Source organism: Artemia sp. Qi Xiang Cuo, chromosome 10 (assembly GCF_049724085.1).
Source record: "Artemia sp. Qi Xiang Cuo chromosome 10, ASM4972408v1, whole genome shotgun sequence".
Taxonomy (NCBI): domain Eukaryota; kingdom Metazoa; phylum Arthropoda; class Branchiopoda; order Anostraca; family Artemiidae; genus Artemia; species Artemia sp. Qi Xiang Cuo.
The window spans coordinates 55,298,252-55,324,236 of NC_142803.1; the positions used below are offsets into that span (position 1 = coordinate 55,298,252).

Here is a 25,985-nt window from a genome sequence, read left to right on the forward strand (position 1 = left end):
TCTCCCGGCTAACCCCCTCCTCCAGCCCCCCCCCCACCAGAAAAAAATCCTTCCTGAAAATGTCTGTATACTTCCCAATAACCTATACAATATGTAAGCAATGGGCAAAGTTCATATCTTGCAGCCCTTCCCCTGGGAACTTTGGGGGATTAAGTCATCCTAAAAGACATATTTATTAGATTTTCGGATATGCTGAACTAAATGGCTATCTCAAAATTTTAATTGGGTGACTTTGATAAAAAAATGAGCGTGGGAGAGGGCCTAGCTGCCCTCCATTTTTTGAAGGGCACGCATCGTGATCTTTCTTCGAGCAAAAAATGCAAATTTCCACCTTTTTGCAGATAGGAGCGTGAAACTTCTTTAATAGGGTTCTCTGACAAGCTGAATGTGATGGTGTAATTTTCGTTAAAGTTAATTAAAAATGCAAAATTCCACATTTTTGCAGATAGGAGTTTGAAGCTTCTTTAATAATGTTCGTTGATAAGCTGAATCTGATGGTGTGAATTTCGTTAAAGTTAATTAAAAAATTTTGCAATTAAAACAAAATTTTATTGTTTAAAAAAATTGAGTTGTGAGAAAGTCAAACTTTAGCGTAAAGACCGAGGTGTTGAGGAGGGGACAGCCCCTTTAATATACAGAATAATTTCTGTTCGTTTTAAGTTTTAACGTCGTTCCTTACTTTCAGTTAAAAAAAAAACTTGTTTTTTTATTTCATTTGTGAACGTTTTTTAAATAATGCAGGTTTGATTTTGGCTCACCATGCATGAATAATTAAAACAAAATCTGCATATTAATTTTACTTTTATTTGGTTAAATGGCTTTCTCGAAACTTGTTGAATTTTATTTACGAACGTTTTTATTAGTAACAAATATACGTAACTTACGAATTAACTTACTTAACGATCTGCTATATTCATATATTTAATACGTATATTAGGGGGTTTGCCCCCTAGTCAATACCTTGCTCTTTAAGCTAAAGTTCGAATTTTGTCCCAATTCTTTAAAAATGACCTCTTAATCACAAAGGCCGTTAATTAGAATAAATAGCTCTTATGAAAGTACTAAAAAATCTTTGGCTTAAAGACCGAGGCATTGACTAGAAGGTGAACCCAATCATATAGCTAATTTTTTTGTTCGTTGTAAGTTTTGATGTTGCTCCTTGCTTTAAGTTGAAAAACTTGTTTTTTTTATATTTAATTTCTGTTTTTTTTTTAAATAATGCTGGGAAATCCGGTGCCCCTTTCTTATCAATGTCCCTTTCCCCGTGAGTCCTTCCTCCTTGGAAAGATTCTCCCATGTAACACACGACCGACCCCCAGCCCCCAACTACCAAAAAAAATTCCCCCTGAAAACGTCTGTATACTTCCCAATAACCAATACTATTTGTTAACATTGAGTAAAGTTCATAACTTTCAGCTTCCCCCTGGGGGCTTCGAGGGATTAAGTCATCCTAAAAGACATAGTTATAATATTTTCGACCATGCTGAACAAAATGGCTATCTCAAAATTTTGATCGGGTGACTTTGGGAAAAAATGAGCGTGGGAGGGGGCCTAGTTGGCCTCCATTTTTTTTGGTCACTTAAAAGGGGCACTAGAACTTTTAATTTCCGTTCCAATGAGCCCTCCCACGAGATTCTAGGACCACTGGGTCGATACGATCACCTCTGGGAAAAAAAACAAAAAAAAAAAACATGAAAACAAATAAACACGCATCCGTGACCTTTCTTCTGGCAAAAATGGAAAATTCCACATTTTTGTAGATAGGAGCTTTATAAATCTACGGTAAGGTTCTATGATAGACTGAATATGATGGTTTGTTTTTCATAAATGTTATGTAATTTTTAGGGGGTCTATTCCCCTTTTTTCGAAAATCAGCCAAATATTCTCAGGCGCGTAACTTTTGATAGGTAAAATGAATTTGATAAGACTTATATATTTGAAATCAGAATTAAAATTTAATTCTTTTGATCTATCTATTGGTATCAAAATTCCGTTTTTTAGAGTTTCGGTTACCATTGAGCCGGGTCGCTCCTTACTTACAGTTCGTTACCACGAACTGTTTGATAATTCAAAAAGCGGTATCTCGTGTGACATATATTTTACAGGCGACCTAAAACTTTGAAATATGTTTTAAATTGAAAATCCCACATATATATATATATATATATATATATATATATATATATATATATATATATATATATATATATATATATATATATATATATATATATATATATATATATATATATATATATATATATATATATATATATATATATATATGTATGATTTTCAATTTAAAACATATTTCAAGGTTTTAGGTCGCCTGTAAAATATGTCACACGAGATACCGCTTTTTGAATTATCAAACAGTTCGTGGTAACGAACTGTAAGTAAGGAGCGACTGATACGCTTGGAACTAGCTACCTGGTGTTCGGGATTTTTGTAAGTTGATGACTCCTCTTTGTCTCATGCCTTTTTTCAAAATACCCTTAATGGATGAAACTGATTAAAATGAATGGTATATCGGCCCTGGGTCTTGTTGTACTCGCCATTGTAGACATTCTTTTTTAATGAGACTGTGTGTCTTGGCTATATTTCACTAAGAAATATTAGTTTCTCTTGAATTGTGTGTTTATCGTTTTTAAGATACGTTCATTTTAAAAATAAGTGAGACTTCTATAAGTCCCTGAATCTTGTTTTTACACTAGTAATACTACTAGTACTACTACTACTGGGAACTCATTGCAGTGTTAAGCTGTTTGAGGTGGACACAGATGCACCCGGTCCTCCTCCACCCCATTTGGGTCCACCCCATTTGTTTAAAGGTCGCTTTAATAACATCCAGTTGAATGCTAGGATATTTTGGAAAACCCTCTATTATGATGCAACTCGACCAATCCACGAAATGAGTATCAGGGCAGTGGAGTTGGTTATAAGTTATAACTGACTCTGACTCCAGACATTTTCAATATACCGACTCCACATCCCTGATTTAAAGCTTCATTTAACTAGATTTAATAAGTTATAACCGACCCCGACTCCAGACATTTTCAATACACCGACTCCATTCAGCAAAATAATTGCTAAAACTCCGACTCTACAGCCCTGTTTTAAAGCTTTAGATAACTAGATTTGATAACTTATAACCGACTCCGACCCAGGTATTTTCAATATATTGACTCCATTCAGCAAAAACATAGCTAAAAATCCGACTCCACAGCCCTGTTTTAAAGCTTCAGATAACTAGATTTGATAAGTTATAACCGACTCCGACCCAGACATTTTCAATATGCCGACTCAGACTCTATTTAGCAAAAATGTACTAAAACTTAAATTCCACAGCCCTGAGGAATATATCGTCCCAATTACACCTAAAGGTCGTATCTGACATTTTTGTATTTTTTAAATAATTACCAAAAACGGTTTTTTGAGCCGTATTCAGGGCAATGTATAATCACACTTTGATCCTCCTTATCTACATTAACCTAGTGATTATCGATTTGATAACAACTTAACAAACTGTTTTTGACAAAACAGCTTGGTCACCGTGGAACGGCGATGTTATTTGTCCTGTGCTCAGCAATATTCGAGCTGTATGCACAAAACTGGAAAGAGAAGCTGCTGAGGTGGAGAATCGAAATCTCTGCCTACGGAGGCCTCAGTTTCTAAAAGGTATAAGAGCAACATATTGAATGTGTCATCCTTTTTCTCTCCTGAGTCCTAAGTTGCTACCCCCTGCATTCCGCGGGTATGATTATCCCTTCCCAGCAATAAAACCAAATTCAGAGTATTTACCTGCATCTTGTTTCAGTGGATGAATCATCATCAATGTCCCCAGCGCGACTGCAGATAAACCTAGATGAAGATCATCAGTCAGCTGATTCAAGTGAGAAACCTGACCAATCAGAGCCAAGCAGCTGCGAAATGGGACCAATATTGGAGCCAGAAGTAGTTCTTGCTGAGAAGACAAATGGCAATACCGTTGAACCTGAAAACAAAGAAGATGAAATTGAAGTTCTACAAGAAAAACCGGCAGAACCTGGAAGGGTAAAGGTATGCACTCAGAATCGTTTTTACTGGTAGGCATGATTTTCAGAGAACTTAGCGAGCCAGATCCATCAACAATTATGGAGGCTTACTACCCTGGCAAAATAAATAAAGCCAATTTTTTTCCAAATTTCTTAATTACTTACCCTCAATACAACTATTGGAAATGTTTATTTACAATTGTTGTAATCCTAGGATTTTTTTTCGAAAATTATGGTGTAGCAGTAAAAGTAGTGAGGTTTTTTTTATCCTATTCCAAAAACTTAAGAATTGTACAGTACTGTTCTAAAATCCGGGAAACATGCGATAAATGAAGTTTGGTTAATGCTAATGAAATAAAACAAAATAGTATAAAAAATATAATAGTTTAGAAATAAATTTCGGCCATATATTTACACATTAGGTGGTGTGGGAGTAAAGCATAGCCTAGGTACCTAACCTAGGTACCTTTTTTTCCCTAAACCCCCAAAAAACTAAAGTTTAGATATAGTTCCCAGTGTGAGAAACCCCTTGTTATACAGCGTCAGATAGACAATTTCCGAGTAAGGGCTATCTTAGCTTTGCTTTTCTCGACGTGTGTTTCCCGTATTTTAGAACAGTGCCAATTGTACAAACTTACCCTTTGATGGCTGGTGGCTCTTATAAGGTACACCAAGATTTTTGCCTATAGCTCCTTTTTGATTGGTCAAAATGAGAAATTATCTACATAGCCAGAAACAAGAGAACGAGAGCTATCGAATGGTATATTACTTTGCCCCTTTATGAGTCATCTAACAATGTTCGCACGGTACTGAAGTTTACATAGTGAAATTTTTCGGATTTTGTTGAATGAAATAAATCTGACTCGGGTAATATTGAAGTTTATGTTGCTTGGTCAAGGACAAAAATCTTGTAATGTTTGTTACTATCTGACGGTTCCATCCATATTATTTTTATTCAAAACTTTTTATTCATCCAAAAGCCAGGACGGTTTTTAAGTATGTATCTTATAAGGCCCATCCACCCTAGGGGAGGGAGTATAATTACCAATCCGCTAAAAAGTTTAGTATAGTTTACACAAGGAAATCCTGGAAATTGTGAAATACCATACCTAATCTTGAACCTGGTTGACCTACAAACAGCTATTTTATAATAATTGATCTTGGTTGTTTTATAAACAACTAATTTAGGATATTTGATCCTGGTTGACCTATAAACAGCTATTTTGCGGATATAAAGATCAGTTTGAATGAATGGATTTGTTTAGAACCGCAAGGCCATTCATATATAACCCATGCATTATCCGCCAGGTTCGCCAGTTTACTATCTACTATCAGCAGCGGAAGAGCCATTGAGATTATGGAGCCCTCAACCTCTTCATTAGTTGATGAGGCAATAGCAAGGAGTGAAGAAAGGCTGCAGGAAGCACTGAGGAGGCGATAGGAAGGAGGACTAAGAAGAGTGGACCTCAGCACTGCTGTTTCCTATGTCTTAGAGCCGGACAGCGATCTCTCTGACCTGAATTTGGAGGATTCTGAAGACGACAATAAACCTCTCTTCTACGAATCAGCTGAAAACGAGCACAATAGTAATTGGGATGACAGCGACGACGAATACAATCTACCACTCAGTCGAAGAGCAAAGTCTGCAAAATCCCTCCGCGATGAAGCCGAATTAGAGGTGGTTCCTAAATCTTCAGCTGAAAAGAGATGAATCTGGAAGAAAACCCCTAAGCCAGAGAATGACGTGGACTGGAAAAGACAAATGCCAAGTCGCGAGTTGTCTCTGGTTACTCCAACCGCATTCTTCCAAAAGTTCTTTGACTCTAAAATTATAAGCATCTTTGTAGAAGAGACGAATCGGTATGCTCTGCGGGAAAAAGGTTTGGAGCTGAAATGTACTATCATAGAAATGGAACAATTCCTTGGAATGCTTTTGTTTATGGGAATCGTGAAACTTCCCCACATGTCTATGTACTGCGAAACGGCTACACGTTACTCTCCAGTGGCTAACGCTATATCACGCGACATCTTCAAAAGAATAAGACAGTTTTTCCACGCAAATGATAGTTTCAAAGCAATCAAAAAGGGGAATCCGGGATACGACCCACTCTTCAAGGTTCGACCCTTGTACGATAAGCTTTGGAAGAATATGCAAGAGTCCCAAACGAAGAACGACAATCTGTGGATGAACAAATGGTCCCTTTCAAGGTCTGGCTTGGGATCAAGCAGTACATCAAAGACAAGCCACACAAGTGGGGGATAAAAGTATTTACAAGAGCCGGAGCTAGTGGAATAATTTATGACTCTGTCGGTTCAGACCTTGGTGTTGTTGCTTATGTGGTGCTCCGTCTAGTCGAATACCTCCCGAAAAACCAGAACTTCAAAGCGTTCTTTGACAATTTTTACAGCAGTTTTCATTTAGTAGAAAAGCTGCGGGAAATGGGAATCCAGTCCGAATAGACAGAATGCGGAAAGTGAAACTTCCATCCTTGGAAGTTGACGACAAGCTCAAAAGCTCCGGAAAAGAATCGTTTGATTGGCGGGTTGAGCAACATTTTGGAAAAATAGTGACCAAATGGTACTGCAATAAACAGGTCCGTCTTATTTCTTCATATGTTGGGCCTGACCCACTTGATCAATGCAAATGGAGGGACAAAACGGGGAAGGCTCGGATTGATGTAGCCCGACCTCATGTCGTCAAAGAGTATAACAAGTCCATGGGTGGGGTGGACTTGAGCGACATGTTGATCGAGTTATATCGTACTGACATCAAGGGGAAGAAGTGGTACATGCGCCTAATCTATTACTTCCTTGACGTCAGCCGTAGCCAATGCTTGGTTACTGTACAGCCTGAGATCGTTGACGAAAGACGAAGATGCAAGTCCTGTGTAAAACACGCCCACACGTTAGTCAAGTGCCTGAAGTGTAATGTGCAGCTTTGTTTAACCAAAGACAAGAATTGTTTCAAAGCATACCACTCAAGCGTTTAAGCAGACTGTTTCACTATTTAGCTGATGTGCCTTATAAGATCCATATTCCCTGTGAAATGAATATTTGAAGTAAATGATTTTCCTGAGTTTCCCATGTGTCACGGACCCCTAGGAAACTAGTAAAAAGCAAAACCGAATTTTTCTAAGCGGAGTTTCATAATTCAGCCATCAAAGAGTTAAGATTTCTTTAGATTCTGTAGATAACCCACAGATTAAGAATCTTGTGGATAACCCAAAGGGTTGTTGATTTCCAGAAATTCCGTACTCCAGGGGGAGTATGCCAAACGTGAGGAAAGTGTGCCAATCGTGTCGGAATTTGCGCAAAACTTGGCGCTCTGATATGTACTACAGGTGATGGAACGTAGGTAACTACTACTACTACTAACAACTAACCACAGCACCAAGCCGACCGAGGCCAACACAGCTACGCACGATCCTCCTCCACCCCAATCTATTCAAATAATTATTCGAGATAACCTCAAATTGTATGGATGGGTGCCAGCCATGCCACGTAACTTATTCCCATGGGAACACGATTTCTCATGAAGCCTAAGATTATGAATATTGAAATTTCTTGTGCCCTCCAATCCTATATGTTAAAATTTCGTATGTAAATCCAATTTCATCAGGGTAGTTCCATCAGGGCTGTATATTGTGCACATCATTCAACTAAATGTTATCAACGTAACCCTAAAATTGTTCTTGACAGAATGGGGTAAAGGAGGGCTGGATGGAGCTGTGTTGACCCCAGGTCCCTTGTTGCTGCCATGAGTTGTCAGTAGTAATAGTGATCGTAATCGAATAAAATTAGGAAATTATTTTAAAAATATCGACAGTTAAGGAGGTCAAGGACGTATTCAGGATTTTTGGTTCGGGGGGAGGGGGTAAAAACACTTAAAAACGCATAAAAATTTGTTTAAATGCATTATGTTACTTTTTTGTGTCGGACATTTTTTTTTGGGGGGGGGGGTCAAACTCGGTAACCCCCCTCCCTGGGTACGGCCTTGAAGAAGGCTTATTGCACGGGGAAAATAAAAAGAACCATTTTCCCCATATTTTTGTTCCTTGGGTTACTTACCCTTTATAAATGCTAAACACCGTGTCACCGTTGGTGATTTTTAACACAGTAGGAATTCTAGGATCTTTTTGTTCTACGCATGAAGCAATTCTGGATGTCAGAGCTCGTGATAGCATTTTTGAACTAAATATGATCAGGCTGAGGTCCGGGGCTTAGACGCTCAAACTGTTTGTTTTTTTTTGTTGCTTTTTAATATTTTATTCTACAGCACAGAAGGTTTTTCATTTGACGCTGATTTCAAATATGTAAATTTTATTACGTTTGGACTGGTTATATAGAAGATTTTTTCTAAACACCCCCTCCCCTTGTAACATCAAAAGGGTGCTGGAAGTGCAATAGTCAAGGTATGTACAAAAACAGTTGTGTAATAATAATATTAGGATTTCCACAACAACGTCTATTTTTTGTCGAATCCTCCCTGAGTGCTTTCCCTATTCAATTTAGTCAAAACCAGGGCTGCGGAGTCGAAGTCGTGGTGTCGGAGTTATAGTAAATTTTTGCTGAAAGGAGTCGGAGTCGGTATATTAAAAATGTCTGGAGTCGGAGTCGGTTATAACTTATAAAATCTAGTCAAATGAAGCTTTAAAACAGGGTTGTGGAGTCGGAGTTTCAGTAAATTTTGCTGAATGGAGTGGGGGTCAGAGTTGGAGTTGGTATATTGAAAATGTCGGAGTTTTCCCTATCCAATTTAGTCAAAACCATAGCTGCGGAGTCGAAGTCGTGGAGTCGGAGTTTTTGTAAATTTCTGATGAATGGAGTCGGAGTCGGTATATTGAAAATGTCTGGAGTCGAAGTCGGTTATAACTTATAAAATCTAGTCAAATGAAGCTTTAAAACACAGTTGTGATGTCGGAGTTTTAGTAAATTTTGCTGAATGGAGTGGGGGTCAGAGTTGGAGTTGGTATATTGAAAATGTCTAGAGTCGGAGTCGGGTATAGTTTATAACCGACTTCATAGCCCTGGTTAAAACAAAAATATGTGCCATTGGAACACCAAGTCTTTTTTAGTTTTTTTTTTCTTCCTAGGCAGTAAAAAGTTGGCTTCTAAAAGCAATTCATTTGAATTGTATTGGGTTAAACCAAGGCTATGAATATTCTTCTACCGGTGGTGTTCTGCTGAATGGTTCCATTTGGAAGTGGTCCAGAAATATTTTGCTTGTATTTACTAAAGTATCTTTTTTTTCGTTGGTAAATCAAGGCCTATAATAAAGATTTTATTGGAAATACTACGGGAATACGAAAATGGATACAGAAAATTTACAGAGCAGAAAGTTCCAAGCCTTAGATGGGTGCCAGAAGACTCTTATTTGGGGGGAGAAGTCGGAAACCCCCAAAAAGTGTTTTTAGGCCACTATTTTTATTTCTGGGGGGTGGGGGGTCCTTTGTATCCATTTTGAAAATGAAGTGTCTCTTTAAGGGTCCCTTTAAAGGCTCAAATGAATTTATGTATATATATATATATATATATATATATATATATCCCTCCCCGATAAAATATCCTTGTGATACGGCCCTGAGCGTACGTTCCTTTAATTCTCATTGATCTCCTAAATAAAATAACAATTTTTGAAATGCTGGTTAAAATCTCTCTTGTGTTTTGTTTAATCTATGGTTGAACTTTTTTTTTGGGGGGGGGGGGTGTCAATGGCTTTTTGGTCAGGAAAACTTCGAATTATCGAACTTCGAATAAAACTTCGAATAAAATTATCGTTTTAAAAAAAGCAATTACAGATAACTTTTTTTCTTCTGTAAACTTCCTTTTTCTTAAGAAAAAGTTTATGTTGAGTTTGATTGTACCCTTTTATCTTTATATGATTAATTAAAATAGCTTAGGTCTGATACTGGCGGTTCCAGGGGAGGGGCCAGGGGGCGCGCGCCCCCTAACATAGTCTGAAGTAGTGTAATTTACTTAATTAATGCAAGGTTGCGTTAATTAAACTTGCTCCTAACGCAAGTTTATCGGATCAACCCCCCCCCCCAAAAAAAAAAAAATCCTGGATCTGCCACTCAGGTCTGAAAACTAAATTCATTTCGTAAACTAGTTTCGTTAAACGAGGCAAACACTGGATGGATTGTCTTTGGATCATGTGTCTCTTCTAGATCATGATAGAAAACCGGATATCCCTGACTTCTAGTTCTGATAAGACCGATGCTAAATTCGAAAATAGTTGATTAAGAATATTTTGTGTTAACTATTCTAGTATTTTATTCCCTTTTGTTGTTACCTAGAAGATCCTTAATATCCTTATTTTTGGCCAGTAAAATCCCTATTTACATGTTTCTTAGCCTGTTGCTGCCTGGTTATGTAGTAGTGAAATTTAAAATCTTGTTCTGTGCTGGGAGTTTTCATTTACTCTTATACGTATTGTCCTGCCTGTTGCTGCCCTTACTCTTAGCCTGTTGCTGCCCGGTTATGTAGTAGTGAAATTTAAAATCTTGTTCTGTGCTGGGAGTTTTCATTTACTCTTATACGTATTGTCCTGCCTGTTGCTGCCCTTACTCTTAGCCTGTTGCTGCCCGGTTATGTAGTAGTGAAATTTAAAATCTTGTCAGGTGCTGGGAGTTTTCATTTACTCTTATACGTATTGGCTAAAAAAAAAAAAAAAAAAAAAAAAAAAAAAAAAATATTCAGAAGCACATTTTAAAGTACGGTAGGAAATTCGTAATTTTTGGGTTATTAATTTTTTTCGAAAGTTTGACTCCTGCTCCCTAAGCCTAGAAAATTTCTTGTTTGTTCTTTATTCCTTTGATAGCATTTTGTTATGGTCGAAAGAATTCCTAACTTTTCTCTGATATGAAATATTACAAAACAACCTTTTGCAGTTGTGTGGAGACCTAATTAATTGCTGTTATGAAGCTGTTAGAACTTCCTTTTGTTCCCTTTCCTCTTGAGACGGTGTTCCTATGGGTTTGGGACAAATTGCCTGTCCGAAATTTGGTCATTAGAGCCAAACCACTTAAGGATGATCTACACCGCCACCACCACCCCCAGAATTTTGACGAAATTACGCCACTGGTTAGGACATTAGCTCTTTAGCTTTATTTGGCGCTATGATCAGGCAGACGGCAGCGGTAACGATCAGGAGGTGGTGTAATGTGTCCCTTATATTTTTTTGATCCCCCCTTAGATTTTGAAAAACATATTTTCTTGGGGTATTTTCATTGAAAATACCTTTTTTGGTATTTTTATTGGGGATATTGACAAAAAGAAAAAGGTATCCCCCTAAATTATGAACATTCATTCTACCCCCTCCCCCCTAAATTTTCTTGAACTGATACCACTGGCAGATAGTTGAGTACCGAACTATTCCATCTTTATACTTTTACTTCCTGGTCTGTTTTTTTGGTGAACTCATAACGGCCTAGTACTTACCCCCTTGTTATCTGCTTAGCTCTTCATTTCTTCGACCAGTCGCCCCAACAGCCTCACGTTAGATCAGTCCAGATATCGATATGGACATTTTAATCAGATCGGAAAAGCTCAAAGGGTGAGCTTCTGGGAGTAGCATGATACTTACAGCATTGCCACACTTAGTGATTTATCACTATTTCTAGTGATTTTTTATATTGCCTAAGCAAAAAAATCACCAAATCATCACTTAAATCGCTAGATTATTGAAGAAAATCACAAAATAAACCAAAAAGCACAAAAATCTAGTGATTTTTCCTTGCCGGGTGGCAACCATGAGTACTCACAGCCAGTGCAGCCAAAACACGGGATTCATTTTTAAATTTTAGTTGACCTTGTTGAAGTCAGAATTTAGCAAAAATTTGTATTCAATATAATCAGAGTAGGGGCACCATTTAGGGGGAGGGGGGGACAGGTGGCAATTGCCCTCCCTAGGCTTTGAAAAATACCTTCTATTTCATAGCTATTTTCTACTTTACCATGGCTAACTGGTAGTTTATGCCCCCTCCCTACAATTCTTTCCACCCCGCTACATTTTGTGAATCGGTGCCCTTGAATCAGAGAAATTTGTTCCTCCAGTCGTTGCTGGGGTACTTGCCGTATTATACCAACCACATTGTCGTTCTTGATCTGTTTAGAACCGGTTTCTCTGTGTGTTCTCGGAGATAATCATCTTAGCCTGTGTGAGATAAATTATTATGCAAGTGTATTTTAACTAAATGTTTAATACATAGGAGTTGGCTAGGTATTTAATAGCGTTCTGGGCGACTTGCTTGCCATAATTCTCTGTTGCACTTTCCATAATTTTGTTACTAAAGTATTAAATTTTCAACATATTTTGGTATATTTCATTAGGTTTAACCTAACCTCACTTCTTGGGTGTGGTCGGTATAATACGTAAGTTCCGTTGCTGATCCCATGTACATCCGTGACATACAAGTTTACGTCTTCTAAGAGTTGTCTGTTCCTCGTTTAAACTGATTTGTACCTCCAACCACAGCTCTTGTGTCTCTGCGTTTTTCTCTGTTTTTCTTTTTGAATCGAAGTTTTTCTCTGCGTCTGCGTCGTTTTTCCCTCCGGTGAATCTAGTACTTAACCCCTTGGTATCGTTTATTTTTAGGTTTTTGTTGTTGGTGTCCTTGGTTTTACTTCTCTTATAGAGCAGTTTCTTCCTCGCGTTGCAATAAAAACACACGATTAAAGTTTCGAAGGTCAGCCTTCTCTAACTAAATAAAAAAAAAAAAAAAAATCAAGGTTACAAATCAACTTCTTAAATAAAGACCTTGGACTATCGCACGTGAACGGGTCAGCAGTTTGATGATCCAAGGTCGGAATTAATGAAGTTATTTACTCTGATATTTAAATGTTTTTATTAAAATTATAGGGTTAAAAATTTGTCTCTGGCGATATATAACAAGTCTGGTTAGAGTGTTCTCCCTGTTATTTCATCAAGGAGGACTCGCTAAAAATTTCCCGGAAAGTATTAAAATGTGTTTTTAGGGAGGTAAAAATATGTTATGAAATCCAATTTTCAAAATTCAGGGTTTTAAGACACAAATGGGTTACTAATTAGGTCACAATCTACTCTCATATCAAATTTTTTTTATCACTTTTTGGTGTTAAAGGTGTATCTTTGACAAATTCGGCTAACTTTTTTATTCTGGAATATTTTCAGAAATTTCAGGGTTTTAAAATTCAGGGTTTTAAGATACAATCGCCCCCGCCCCTGAAGTACCAAGATTGTTACGGTTTTCTTTTAAATGTCTGTATTTTGTATATAGTCTTAGTCGATTTGTTTGCTTTCAATTCAAATTTGCCCCCTCCCGTTTTCCTTGAAAGCTGTGCCCTCTTCAAAATAAATTTCAGTGTAAGTGCCTACCCGACAGGGTTTGGTACAAAACCGGGTATATAGCAACGTACCAGGCATGGCCCCTTTGTTAGGCTTCATTCATTGCTGCTGTATCTTTTTTATTCTAAAAGTAAATAAAGTAAGTATGACGGTACTAGACCCTTAAGGTCCAAACCGGCGGTGCTGATAACGTTTCGTGGCCCTTCAGCCAGAAAGTGTAATGGGGGCTGGGGGCTAGCCATCCTGTGCTTTCGCACACCCTTCCTGCTTACCTTCCCCACATTTTCTCCAGGTACCCATTTAGAGCTGGGTCAACTCTGGCCAAGCTTACAGAGTCACACCTCTGACCCGCGTCCCAAACCAAATAACTGGCTACGCCAGGAATCGAACCCGTATCCCCTGGACAAAAAATTCTCAACCCAGCGGACGTCCACTTAGCCAGGACAACTTTGTTCTAGTTCAGTTGAAATCGAATAGCATGGGAGTTTTCGGGAAATCTTCCGTAGGGGGAATTTTTCTTTCTTTTAAGATCGCAGTGTGGAGTATTCCTTAGAGGAAGATTTTTCTGGGAGATATTCTTTAAATTTCCTTTCTTTGCGCTAGTTCAGAGGGTATTTCGCTCTGAACTAGCGATACGACATGTAGTTTTTCCTTGAATTTCCTTTCTTTAAGATCGCAGCAACGCAAGGCGGGTATTTCCCCCGAACTAGTCCAGCCATAATTACATTTCGAAAAGGGCCGTTATATTTATTAGGCTATAGGCTACTATTTGAATGTATAACTCGTGTGAGGGTAATATTTCTCCGTTAGGGAGCTGAGCCTCTTATGGGGAGTTACTTGCAGCCCATGCACAGTTCCGTCATAATAACAAGATAGTCTGTAAGTCTTGTTCAAAAGTCTACAAAAAGTCACAAAAGCTTGTTTCATGTTTTTTTTTTCTTGTAACGGGGGAGGCGGGGGAGCATGCCCGATTTGATCCTCGTTTGTCGTCCATGCTCCAAAAAATATCCCATATGGCGAATGGGAGCGCAAACCTTGACAATGAAATGATTTTTTTGTATGGGGCTTTTCCTATGTGCCCCTTATATTTTGAAAATAAATTTTTTGGTATTTCTATTCAAAAATGCCTTTTTTATATTTTTTATTAAAAAAAGTGACAATAATATTTCACCCCTCCCCCTGGACTTCGAAAGAATATATATTGTATTACTCCTCTATTTTTCGTGAGTTGACTCCGCTGAGTCTTAAAATGAGAGTTTTAAGTCTAAAAATGAAAAAATCACTTCAGAATTAATTCATCTGAATTGTTTTTACTTTGTGTCCCCTACTTCAATGCTCAGTCTTTAGAGCTGGTATTTGATAACAGTGACACCAAACACAGGTCTGTATAGCAGCATTTATTTATGTATATTAATGAAAGGCTCTTTCTGATTCAATAAAGGACAACAGTCAGCAAAACACCTTCATTCATGAATATTTTCACTTAACTTTCTTCCTGTTTCTGCTACAATTACAAATTTGTTGTTGCCGCGATGCTCAGAAAACCTTGTAACTACTTTTCTAAGTGTTTACCTCCTGAAAATACCCCCCCGAAAAATGCCCCCCGTGGAAAATACTCCCCCGGAAAACAAGTCCCTGCGGAAAATACCCCCCTCCCCCAGAAAATACACCCCGCTGAAAGGAAATATATTCCCAAAATTGGTCTCCCTACTGAAAATTTCCCCAGATAAACCCCTCCCCAGAAGAAAACTCACCCGTGAAAAATGTCCGTATACTTCTCAATAACAAGAATTATCAGTAAGCAATGGACAAATGACAAACCTAAAAAAGGCGCTCACATTTTTGAAATGGGTTCTCCGATTGTTTTATTGTTTGGGAGGGAGGGAGATGCCTCAAAGGGTTCCTTTTAATGCCAAGAATCCCAGCTCTCATTGGGTCATCAGATAAATACAGAATTAGTTCTAAGGGAGAGACTAGGGGAGGGTGGAGGTAGAAATTTATGTAAATCCACAGGGTCGTAACCAAGATTTTTGTTGGGGGGGGGGGGGGGTACAAAAGAAACTTTAAAAAACGCATTAACAATGTGAAATTGATATCTACTCCCCTATGATTTCTGGAAATACTTCTTGTCGACGCTGCTATTATGAAAGTAAAGAATAACATCAAACCCAAAACTGAGCTGGATTTTTTCCGTGCAGGAGGGGGACTGCCCCTTTCTCATCTCCACCTCAGCCGCATGATCTCAGAAACTTTAAAGTGTGCCCATTTGATCAGAAATTGGGACTCCTAGTCCTTTATATAAATAGAAAGTGATTGGAGACCAACCAGCCGCAGGAGGGGGAAGTATTTTCCGGAGTGAGGGGGGGGTGTAAACACCGGCCACCGTTACTGCAGAAAGATGCTACTGGTAATATCAAACAATTTGTTGTAACGATCTTCTTAGTAAGGAGCGAACCCGCCCAATAGTAACCGAGACTCTAAAAAACGAGATTTTGATAAAAATTAATGCATCAATTGATGCAACTGGCTTTTTGTACTAAATCTAAATATATAAAATTCGTTAGGTTTAATGTTACCCTTCAAGAGCTTATTAGCCTGGGAAAAATTTTTCTCCTGGAAAATTTCCCAGTTTTCCTTGGAAAATTGGGAAGATTTTCGAAAAAGGGGGAACACTTCCAAAAGGCCAAGCGATCTTAATAAAAGTCAAATCATGAGATTCAGCGTATCACGAACCCTTCCGTAGAGGTTTTGAATGTTTTGCCAGAACAAAGATCACGGATGCGTGGTGGTTTGTTTGTTTTTGTTTTGTTGTATTTTTTTCTTGTTTTTGTTTTCCGTAGGGATAATCGTATTGAACCAATGGTTCTAGAAGATCGGGCGAGGCTCATTCGAAAGGAGGTAAAAAGTTCTACTGCTTTTAAGTGACCTAAAAGATTGGAGGATAACTCGCAATGAAAATTTCAAGATAGCCATTGGATTTATCATAATTGAACGGTCGAATGATTTTTCAAAAGCCCCCCCCTCCTATGGTAAATAAGTGGAATTTTAGGGTTGGGGAATTTTCGGCCGGGTGAATTTTTCACGGCAAGGAAAGGATTTTTCGCGGGAAATTAGTTTTTTTTTCAACTGAAAGTAAGGAGAAATATTAAAACGTGAAACGAACGGAAATTATTCTGTAGCCTATATGAGGGGGCTATCCCTATCTCAGCCATCGCTCTTTATGCTGAAGTTTGATTTTTTGTCACAATTCTCTAAGACTGCTCAAACACAAGGATCTGTTGAATAAGACTTTAGAAGTGTTTCTTAAGAACTTTTAAGACTTTAGCGTAAAGAGTGACAGTTGAGGAAGAGGCAGCCTCCCTCATAAACGGAATCAAATCTGTTAGTTTTTAGCACTGTATATAAATAACATTACAGTAAGATCAAAGCTTATTGAATACATCTTCGGCGCGTACAAACAGTCCTCCCATTTACTCTGTCATTAGCGGGTCAGTGTAAATTTGTCAGTTACTGAATAATGATGCGAATTTGTATTATTCGTAATTGCGAAAGCAGAAAGAAACGTGGTGAGCCGGCGAAGTGGCTTGCTATTGTTCCATCCACAGTATATATAGTAGCAGTATGATCTTTCTCTATCTCACCCATTATAAAAACACGTACCGATTTGCGATTGCTCCAGAGAATGTATAAACCGGTATAAACATAAGCGACATTAGATCTTTTCACGGGTAGACAAGTCAGATCTCTCTTGAACACGAAACTTGGCTTCAACGTTGGAACACTAATTTTGAAGAAACTAATTTTAAATTAATTTATTCCAATACATACATGAAAATCGGTAATTAGTAGTCCAATGTTATTATTAGATGTTTTTAGGAATTAAAAATTGGTTTCGAAGTCTCAAGTTGGTTTCAAAGGCATTTTGAGAAAGTTTCTGCCAAAACCAATAATTAGAACCCAAGTCCTAAAATTGGTCTCAATTAGGAACCCTTATCGCTATCTAAATTCACAAAGTGCAAAGATTTTCAAACAGAGGTGTTTGTTTAAAGTTCAGGAAAGGTCTGCCCATTTCATACGAAAACATTGATTGAAAACGAAACTAGTCTTATCTAGAAAATAAATATCGTAGAAAATAAATATTACGACGTAAAAAAAAATGATAAACCACCCAGTGGCGGATCCAGAGGGGGGGGGAGGGGTGCCCCCCCTAAAGTATTCTAAAGTAGTGTAATTTACCTAATTAACGCAAGTTCGCATTAATTAAACTTGCTCCTAACGTAAGTTTATCGGATCAACCTATTTTGCCCCCCCCCCCTAAAACAATCCTGGATCTGCCCCTGAAACCATCACACCTATTCCACCAGTTATTAGAAGAAAAAAAAATTATATTAAGTCATAAAATATAAATTAAAAATAAATTAAGTCATACCTGTGAGATGGGACACTTGCAGACCGCTTGACAGAGTCAGTGAGTTTTTTTCTGCTCCTGCAATTACGAACAATGCGCTTTATAACAATTTCTCATTTATTGACGGGAACACACAAACCCATAAGTGCAGAATTAAGTGGGATGAGCTTTTTGTTCGCACCGAGAATGAAGAGCCAGAAATCATCTGCGGTAAACTTACTGCCTAATTATATAGACTGTGGTTCCATCTCACAGGTATTACTTAACTGATTGGCTTATGTAGGATTTCTAAAAAGGGGGTGCCGGGTTGATCATATATATATATATATATATATATATATATATATATATATATATATATATATATATATATATATATATATATATACAGGGAAACAGCCGGAATTTCATAGTGGAGAGGGATCCACGGAGTGGCGGGACTATTTGAAATTTGTCGCAAAATTTTTTACCACAAAAGGGCACCCTAACGGTTTTAGCACAGATTATCTCTTAGGTTTCACAATAGTCCCTGGTTTTAGATAGTAGGCCTAATATTGCACCATGGAGCGTCACAACTTTCTCTTATTTTTGTTTCTTTTATTTTTTTTTGGCAAGGAAAAATGTTCCCTTTAATTTCTATTTAATTTTATTTTCCTCTTAATTTTAACTTCATTTAATTTTACCTCATTTATGCTCTTTTTTGGGCCATAAAAAATGTCATTCGAAGTTTGATATAGGATCTTTCTTCTTGTTCTAACAACTGGTGGAATAGCCCTATCCAAAAAAGTACCAAACGTTTGTTAAGAAGTGTTTTTTGTGAAATTCTTAGCGAGTTTTCTGAAAATTTAAGGGCATCAGTCATTTTAGTGGCAGATCCAAAATTTTACGGAGCTTTACGCTAGAAAAGCTCCTGTTATGAAATATTCTTGCAGTTTCTCTACCAGAAAATAGATAAAATTGCATTTCTTACCGCTGAGTCTGAATAATCTTAGACCTTTTATGGCACAATTTCTAAAATATTTCTTAGACTTCACTAATATGGCCTTCACTTTTCTTTAAAAAACTTTCTTTTTCGTAAAATTTTCGTAATATATATATATATATATATATATATATATATATATATATATATATATATATATATATATATATATATATATATATATATATATATATATATATATATATATATATATATTTGATCTGCCATCAGTGGTCCAATTACCCTGGAACACGTATTTTGGAAGAAACTTTCTCGGAATGCCTTTGAAACCAACTCGAGGCTTCGAAACCTACTTTTAATACCTAAAAACATCTAATAATAACATTGCACTAATAATTACCGATTTTTATATATGTATCGGAATAAATAAATTTAGAATTAGATTCTTTAAAATTTAGTGTTACAGCAGTGAAGCTAAGTCTCTCATTCTAGAGAAAACAGACTTGTCTACTCTAGAAAAAATCGAATTTTGCTTATACTTATACCAGTTTAAACGCTCACTGGAGCAATTGCATCTCGGTCCAGCTGTTTAGGCTGTTTCAAGTAGAGCAAGATCGTACTGATGTATATCTATATACAGTGGTTTTAAGTATTAATGCTTCTCCTTACTTTCAAATGAAATAACTCGTTTTATTTGTAATTACAAGGACCAAGATGTTCCTATATTAGAGGTTTTTTTGGCGTTCATGATGCGATAAAACGACTTTGAAATCAAACTCCCATTCTCCGAAAATATTTCTTTGATTTAAGTGGATGTAACGCATTTTGAAAAGAACAAGAAAAATTTAAATACCTTGGTAACCGAAAAAGGTAGAAGAAACCGAAGACCAATCGATATGTCGTGCTGATTTTAATAGAATTTCAATGTCGGCTTTCAATCAGTGTGGAAAAAAAAAAAAAAACAACAACAGCAAGTAAAACAACAGGGAATTTACCGACAGTGAAATTCGGAAAACTACGTATATAAATAAAGTAAAATACAAATTTATTTTTTTTACATTTAAAATAAATGGCATCTTTAAAACTAAAATAGAAAAATTAAAACAATGCCTAAATCACTATATCAAACAAAGTTCAAACTTTGTCAACAAAGGTTGAACAAAGGTCAACAAACTATATCAACAAAGATCAACCAGTACTCCTGATCATCGTCAGTGTCGTATTCGTCGTCTTTTAAATCTACGCGTTACCAAGATTTTCCTTAAAAAATATAAATATTTTTGAATCGCTGCAATTGACCCCCCCCCCCCCCTACTGATACGCGTCTGACAGAGTTGTTGGTTATTTTTCATATTTATAAATTGGCTGGTTAATTATATTTGAAGTTTTGTTCAATAGTTGCCATGGGTACTGGGGAGCTTTTTAAAGCTCCAGTTACAAGGAACTCTCTCAAAATAATTTTTACTACAAAGTCAATAAACCAATAAAAAGGTTCAGATTTCAAGCGAGTCAGTACACATCGGGAGACCAGTTGTAACTTCGGAAGTGGAACATATTAATACTAAATTAAATATTAAATTAAAAAATACTAAATTATTAATGAAAAATACTAAATTATTAATGAAAAATACTAAATTAAAGGATAAAGAAAAAGAAAAAAGAGGACACATCCAGTGCTACTTATGCAAAAAATGATTTTTCCTTCTCTCAAGGTTGGGGGGGGGGGAGGGAAAAATTCAGGCGTGGGGTTTTGGGCAATCGTGATCCCACTGGTATCCTTCTGTTTCGATCCTCCGCCACTTTTGAGGGGTTTCTAGCTATTTTTCAAATTTCCCGTTTTTTTTAAATAACATTTCACTATTTAGACTTGAAATAATAGTTAACCTTCCTCAATTAGCTACAAACGGCAATTTTTCTTACTAAACAGTTTTTAAAACCGCATTTCTAAATTTTTGGTCACTATGGGCCGTGGTTTGTTCTTTGCTAGGTGATATTGCTGCATCCACGATATTTAGTTTTTGTCATAGTTGTAAATTTCGAGGGTTTTGTGATGGGAACCAGCCAAACAAAATTTTGGGAAGATAGCCCCCGTGAAAAGCCTTGAAAGGGCTTTTTAAATTCGCGTTTAGAATGCTCAAATCGAGTTAAACCTGAGAAGGTATGTTCAAATTGCCTTTTAAGTCAATAAAACGGTTCAAAAAATTCGAAAAAGAAAATTTTCATTCCTTGGAATTGTTTAGAAAGGTAGCATGGTCTTCGTAGCTTCTTCTTCTTCTTCTATTTAACAGCAGGCGGGCTTTTCAGTAATACTATTTAGCCCTTTTCCTTTTGCTTCACTCTGTGGGCTACAGAGCTACTGGCTTGATAGCCTCTTAATTATTAGATATTTTCAGATATCTTTCAGTAGATCTTTCGACTCAAGGAGTTCAATTATGAGATGATAGATGTCGATTTCTATGCTCTGTGTGCAAGTATAGTTGGCTAGGCTCTTGGCTGATAGTGAGGTTTTGTGGTGTTTGAAGCATTTTAACAGTTTACAAAGCAAGGTATGTTGTGCAGACGTCAGCATATTACATTCAGATAGGCAATGGTCAATTGTTTCATTATTCATATTACAATGCCTGCAAAGAGGGGACAGAGGAATTGAACCACTTGAATTAGAAAACTTACGAGAATGCAAGAAAATTTGGTCCATTTGTTCCAGAACGAATTCTATGATAAATTTTAGAAAAATACTTATTGGGAAAGGGGGAAAGGATAGGATTATTCTTTTTAAAATTAATATCTGATAGTCTCCATCGGTAAATATCTCTAATGGGGATTGGTCTCCCACTTGGCTGGTCAATATTTATAGCATTTTTTGCTATTTCATCAACCGGATAATTACCACTTATGCCAGAGTGGCTAGGAATATACTGAAGATAAGTTCTTATGCCACTTGAAGCAAGATTATCTATAATACTGAGACAATGATAAGTGTAAATATCCAGCTTATACTGAGGAGCTGAGGCCAGCAACTCAAGGCTTGATAAAGAGTCGGAATACATAATAATATTATTTGAATTTTCAATCAGAGGTTGGGTATCCTTAAGGTGTTCTAATGCCATGATTATGGCATTTAACTCAGCAGACATTATAGATAAATTATTATATAATCTCTCGCCCATTGCAATTTTTAGGTGAGGAAGGAAAGCACCACTTGCTACCTTCTCATTCATTTTTGACCAAATATTTGGAAGTGATTTTTATATGTGATTGTATTAAATTCAGCAATTTTTTTCTGGACAAAAGCAATGGGGGTGAATTCTTTAGTCCACTTTGAGAAATCAGTATTTATTATGGGAATTGACCAACTCCATGGAGGGGATTAGGGGAAAGTAGGTGCAATAGACTTTGACGGTACGGGGAACTTCTTCTGAATATTGGCATACTCATCTGCAATGCCTCTATACATGGCTGGATTTCTTAACCAATTATGTAGGGTTTGTGAGCTATTTGATTCAACTTTTGTAAGATGTTTTGTCAAGAGAAAGCTACGTCTCTCCCTTATTGTTGTTAATCCACTCCACACTACAATCAAATTACAGTCACATTGGTCTTGAATTTAACCCCCAGAAGTCGGATATTCTTCTGTTCAACTGGTACCAAGAAGAGGTCTCGTCTCTGAGGATGAGAGAACTGTCTATAGCCCCTGTCTCGAAAATTATTTACCTTGGTTTACCAATTGGCAAGGATCTAAAACTACCCGCTCCCTTCTTATTGATCATCTCCGTAAACGCCTGGCTTTTGCTTACAGTAGAGTAGTCTCATCTAAAATTCGTTTCAACCATTTAATTCTGGCTCGACTTTATAACGCAGTGTCCCTTTCCCATTTCCTGTATATAAGCCCGTTTTGGAGAATTTTTCCCGAGCTGGAGAAAAGAAAGCTCAGATCCACGTTTTTTAAGTATGCGAAGTTCTTGTTGCGGCTCCCGCTGTGGACAAGAAATTCACGCCTTGTTAAAATTTTTAAAATTGCGGACCCAACGGTAGCTATAATGGAACAAATTAAACGGTACAACGAGGAAGTCTCTTCCCACCCTTGGTACCGTTTGCTAAGGTAGTAAATCCCTGTCCACTTAATTTTATTTGCACATCTCTTGTCATATTTAGTCTTTTTACCGCCTCGTATCATATTTAGACTAGTTGATTGAGTCCGTTGATTATGAATTGAAGTTATCAAGTATTTTGCTGTAGGTTAGGCTAGTTGAATTGAAGTTATCAATCATATTGCTTATGTTTCTTCAGTACTTGGGAGTTTAAAAAGTAAAATTTTTTACGTAGCTGCAGTGCAGTGTATAATTGAGTTTTTGTTTCTCGTCTTTGTAATTTGTTCGATTATGTGTAATGTGTTGGAAGTTGTTTTTTGTGTGTGTTTTTCTTTTTTAGTGATACTCCATCTTTTGTACCTTTTTTTGACGGGTAATAATTAAATAAATAAAATAAATAAGCAGAAACTTGGTGCTTGTGGGTTTCCTAAGACCAAATATGAGATGTATTATATTGTTTTGTATTGTTTCAATTTTTTGCATCTGGGTCTTTGCACATGCACCATAGACGATGAGCCCATAGTCAATATGGGGTCTTATATTTGATTTACAAAACTGGAGTAAGGTTTTCTCCTTACTTCCCCAGGGTGTGGAAAGAAGTCTTTTTAGTATATTTGTTTTTCTATAGCATTTTTTTATTGTGTTTGAAATGTAGAGGTGGAAATTAAGTTTTTGGTCAAGCATGAGACCTAGGTAATTAATATGATTATCTTCTGGAATAGTTGTTCTATTCAGAGTTAGTTTTGCATTAACATGGTTTCGCTTTTGGTGAAATTGGATTATTTTTGACTTGGTAGGTGCGTAATGGGTAAATCTGAATGTTGAGAGAATTTTTCAAATTGGAAAAGTGACTTTTGCAGATTTGACTGTGCAATCTCAAAGGTGTTGCCAGATGACCATAGTACCAGATCATCAGCATATTGTAGATTCATGTCCCAGAGATATAGGGCAAAGAGGAGGCAACTGAGGACTGCTCCCTGAGGTAGGCCTTTGGTTGTTGTCTTTTGGGGTGAAAGGCTGAACCAACACAGACGATGAAAATTCGCAATTCCATGGAGGATTTTATAAAAGATGCTAGCTTGGGGGGTAGTCCAAGGCTTGCAAGCTTATTAAGAAGGATTTGGAGTTTTAAATTGTCATATGCCCCTTCAAAATCTAGGAAAGCTGCAACTAGGAAATTATTTTTTGAGAATGATTCATTTATTGCATTTGTTAGCAAAATGAAAGCATCTGTTGAGGAGTGGTGTTTCCTGAATCCAGTTTGAGTGTGAGGGATCATATTATTTTTTTCAACAAACCAGAGGAGTAGCTGCTTAAGCCTAGATTAATTTTCCAGATCAGACTTTTATTTATGACCAGGGTTGCCATCCCTAGTGATTTATTACTATTTCTAGTGATTTTTTTATATTGCCTTTCAAAAAATCACTCAATCATTACATAAATCACTAGATTATTGAAGACAATCACCAAAAATCACTAAAAAATCACTCGAATCTAGTGTTTTTTTTTACTATGCGGCAACCCTGCCTATGACTTATATCGTGGAGTTTTTACCTGAAACTTTTCTGAAGACTACAAAAAAAATACACTTCGAAAAATTTTCAAATTTCACACTTCGAATTTGAAAGAAAGGAGGGGGCTTGGAACTGAGGCGTTTTTCGGTGCCCCTCCCCCTAAACCTCAAGATTTCTACTATTTTTATTATAGATGCCTATATTATGTATATAACTATCCGATTTTTTGCGTTTTTTTAATTTACCCACCTCTCTTCGGACATTATGCCCTCGTATCTTTATATCTGCCTGATCAGGGGGGGGGGGGTATCGACGACCTATTTTTCTTTAAATTTTTGCAATGGGTATTTGGATTTATTTGATATCTGCAAAGGCAAAAAGGGTATGATGCTAGTAACAGTGACGTTTCTTGGGAACTTTATCATTAAATGTTACTTCCAAATCGGGGGATAAAGACCAGCTGATAAGGGTGTCATGTCATGATACAGAGATCTTCGGTTGTTGCAACGTAATTTTTCAGTCTTCTAGAATCTTGATCCACTAGATTTACCTTCGAAGAAAACGTGCTGAGTATTTTCGAAAATTATGTTGAAATTTCTGCACAGGGGGAATGATGGATACCGATCGTAGGGGTATTTGGAAGAAGGAAGAAGATGATGAGCTAAGCCTAAAAAAAGAAGAGTTTCATCTAATCATTTAGATAAACCATCAATTCTCAGGGTCATTCCTTGATGGGGGGGGGGACAATTCTGAGATGACCATCTTATTCAGCATAGTTGAAATGTCTTAAGATGACCACCCTGATCTTTTCTTTTGGATTTGTAAGACAATTAGAGAAGATTTTCTAAGATTTTTTTTTTTATTTACCGCTTAACTAGTACCTTTCTGAGAATTTTTAGATAACAATTTTTGTTAACTAGCAGTTTTGTTTTAATAATTATACAACGTCAAAAGCCTTGTCAGTTTCTAAGAACATGTTAGGGTCTTTCATTTCTTATCAGTGGAATTGCTGTGCGCAGAATCACTGGTGTGGAATGTCCTTGGGAGAGAACACTTCTTCGTATTACTGTCGACTTCCAAAAGTTATCGATCGATTTTTATCTAATGTTGGCAACAAGCCCACTTTGGAAAATCTATCTCAAAGAGGTCAATGTCCTACATGATGTTCTGGGTTTGCGTCTTCTGAACATTCTTTCTCTTTCTAAGCTGAGGTCCTGCAGTAGGGGCTAAAAAAGAGCTTACGTATTGTCTACATTCCTGACTGAAAATTGTGTCTCTACAACTAAGCTCGTTTTAGAATCACCATTGGCTCCAGTACTGCCAGATAGGACGCATTGCGCTGTTCGGGCACTTTTTTGGGCATGGTGGCACAATAAATTCTTCAAAGCGTATATTTTAGAATTGATTTATTTTAATAATTTAATCCGCAGTGCATTCACGGGTACTTGTTAATTAATCGAAATACACTAAAAAATTATTCTTAGGCTAGATCTAAAAAAACCAGTTTCATAGTCACAAAGACAATTGGCGGGTGATAGAATGCATTTGACTTGTATAATTTGGGCTATATATTTGGATATTAGGTTGTAAGGAGCGCTTTCATAATACTTTACCCCTTCTTCCTCCCCCCTAATGTGCAAATATTTAGCCCAGATTATATTATAAAATAAACC

At 36.9% G+C, this 25,985-nt stretch overlaps 1 protein-coding gene across 5 annotated transcripts in view; it reads left to right on the forward strand.

The window, feature by feature from the left end:
• LOC148947907 (uncharacterized) overlaps positions 1-25,985 on the forward strand; it is a 106,117-nt gene that overhangs the window by 36,117 nt on the left and 44,015 nt on the right. For all 5 annotated transcript variants that reach the window (XM_089095548.1, XM_089095547.1, XM_089095549.1 and 2 more), the window contains one exon: positions 3,818-4,059. In XM_089095548.1, coding sequence (XP_088951674.1) covers positions 3,818-4,059 — 242 coding nt within the window. The remainder of the gene's footprint in view (positions 1-3,817; positions 4,060-25,985) is intronic.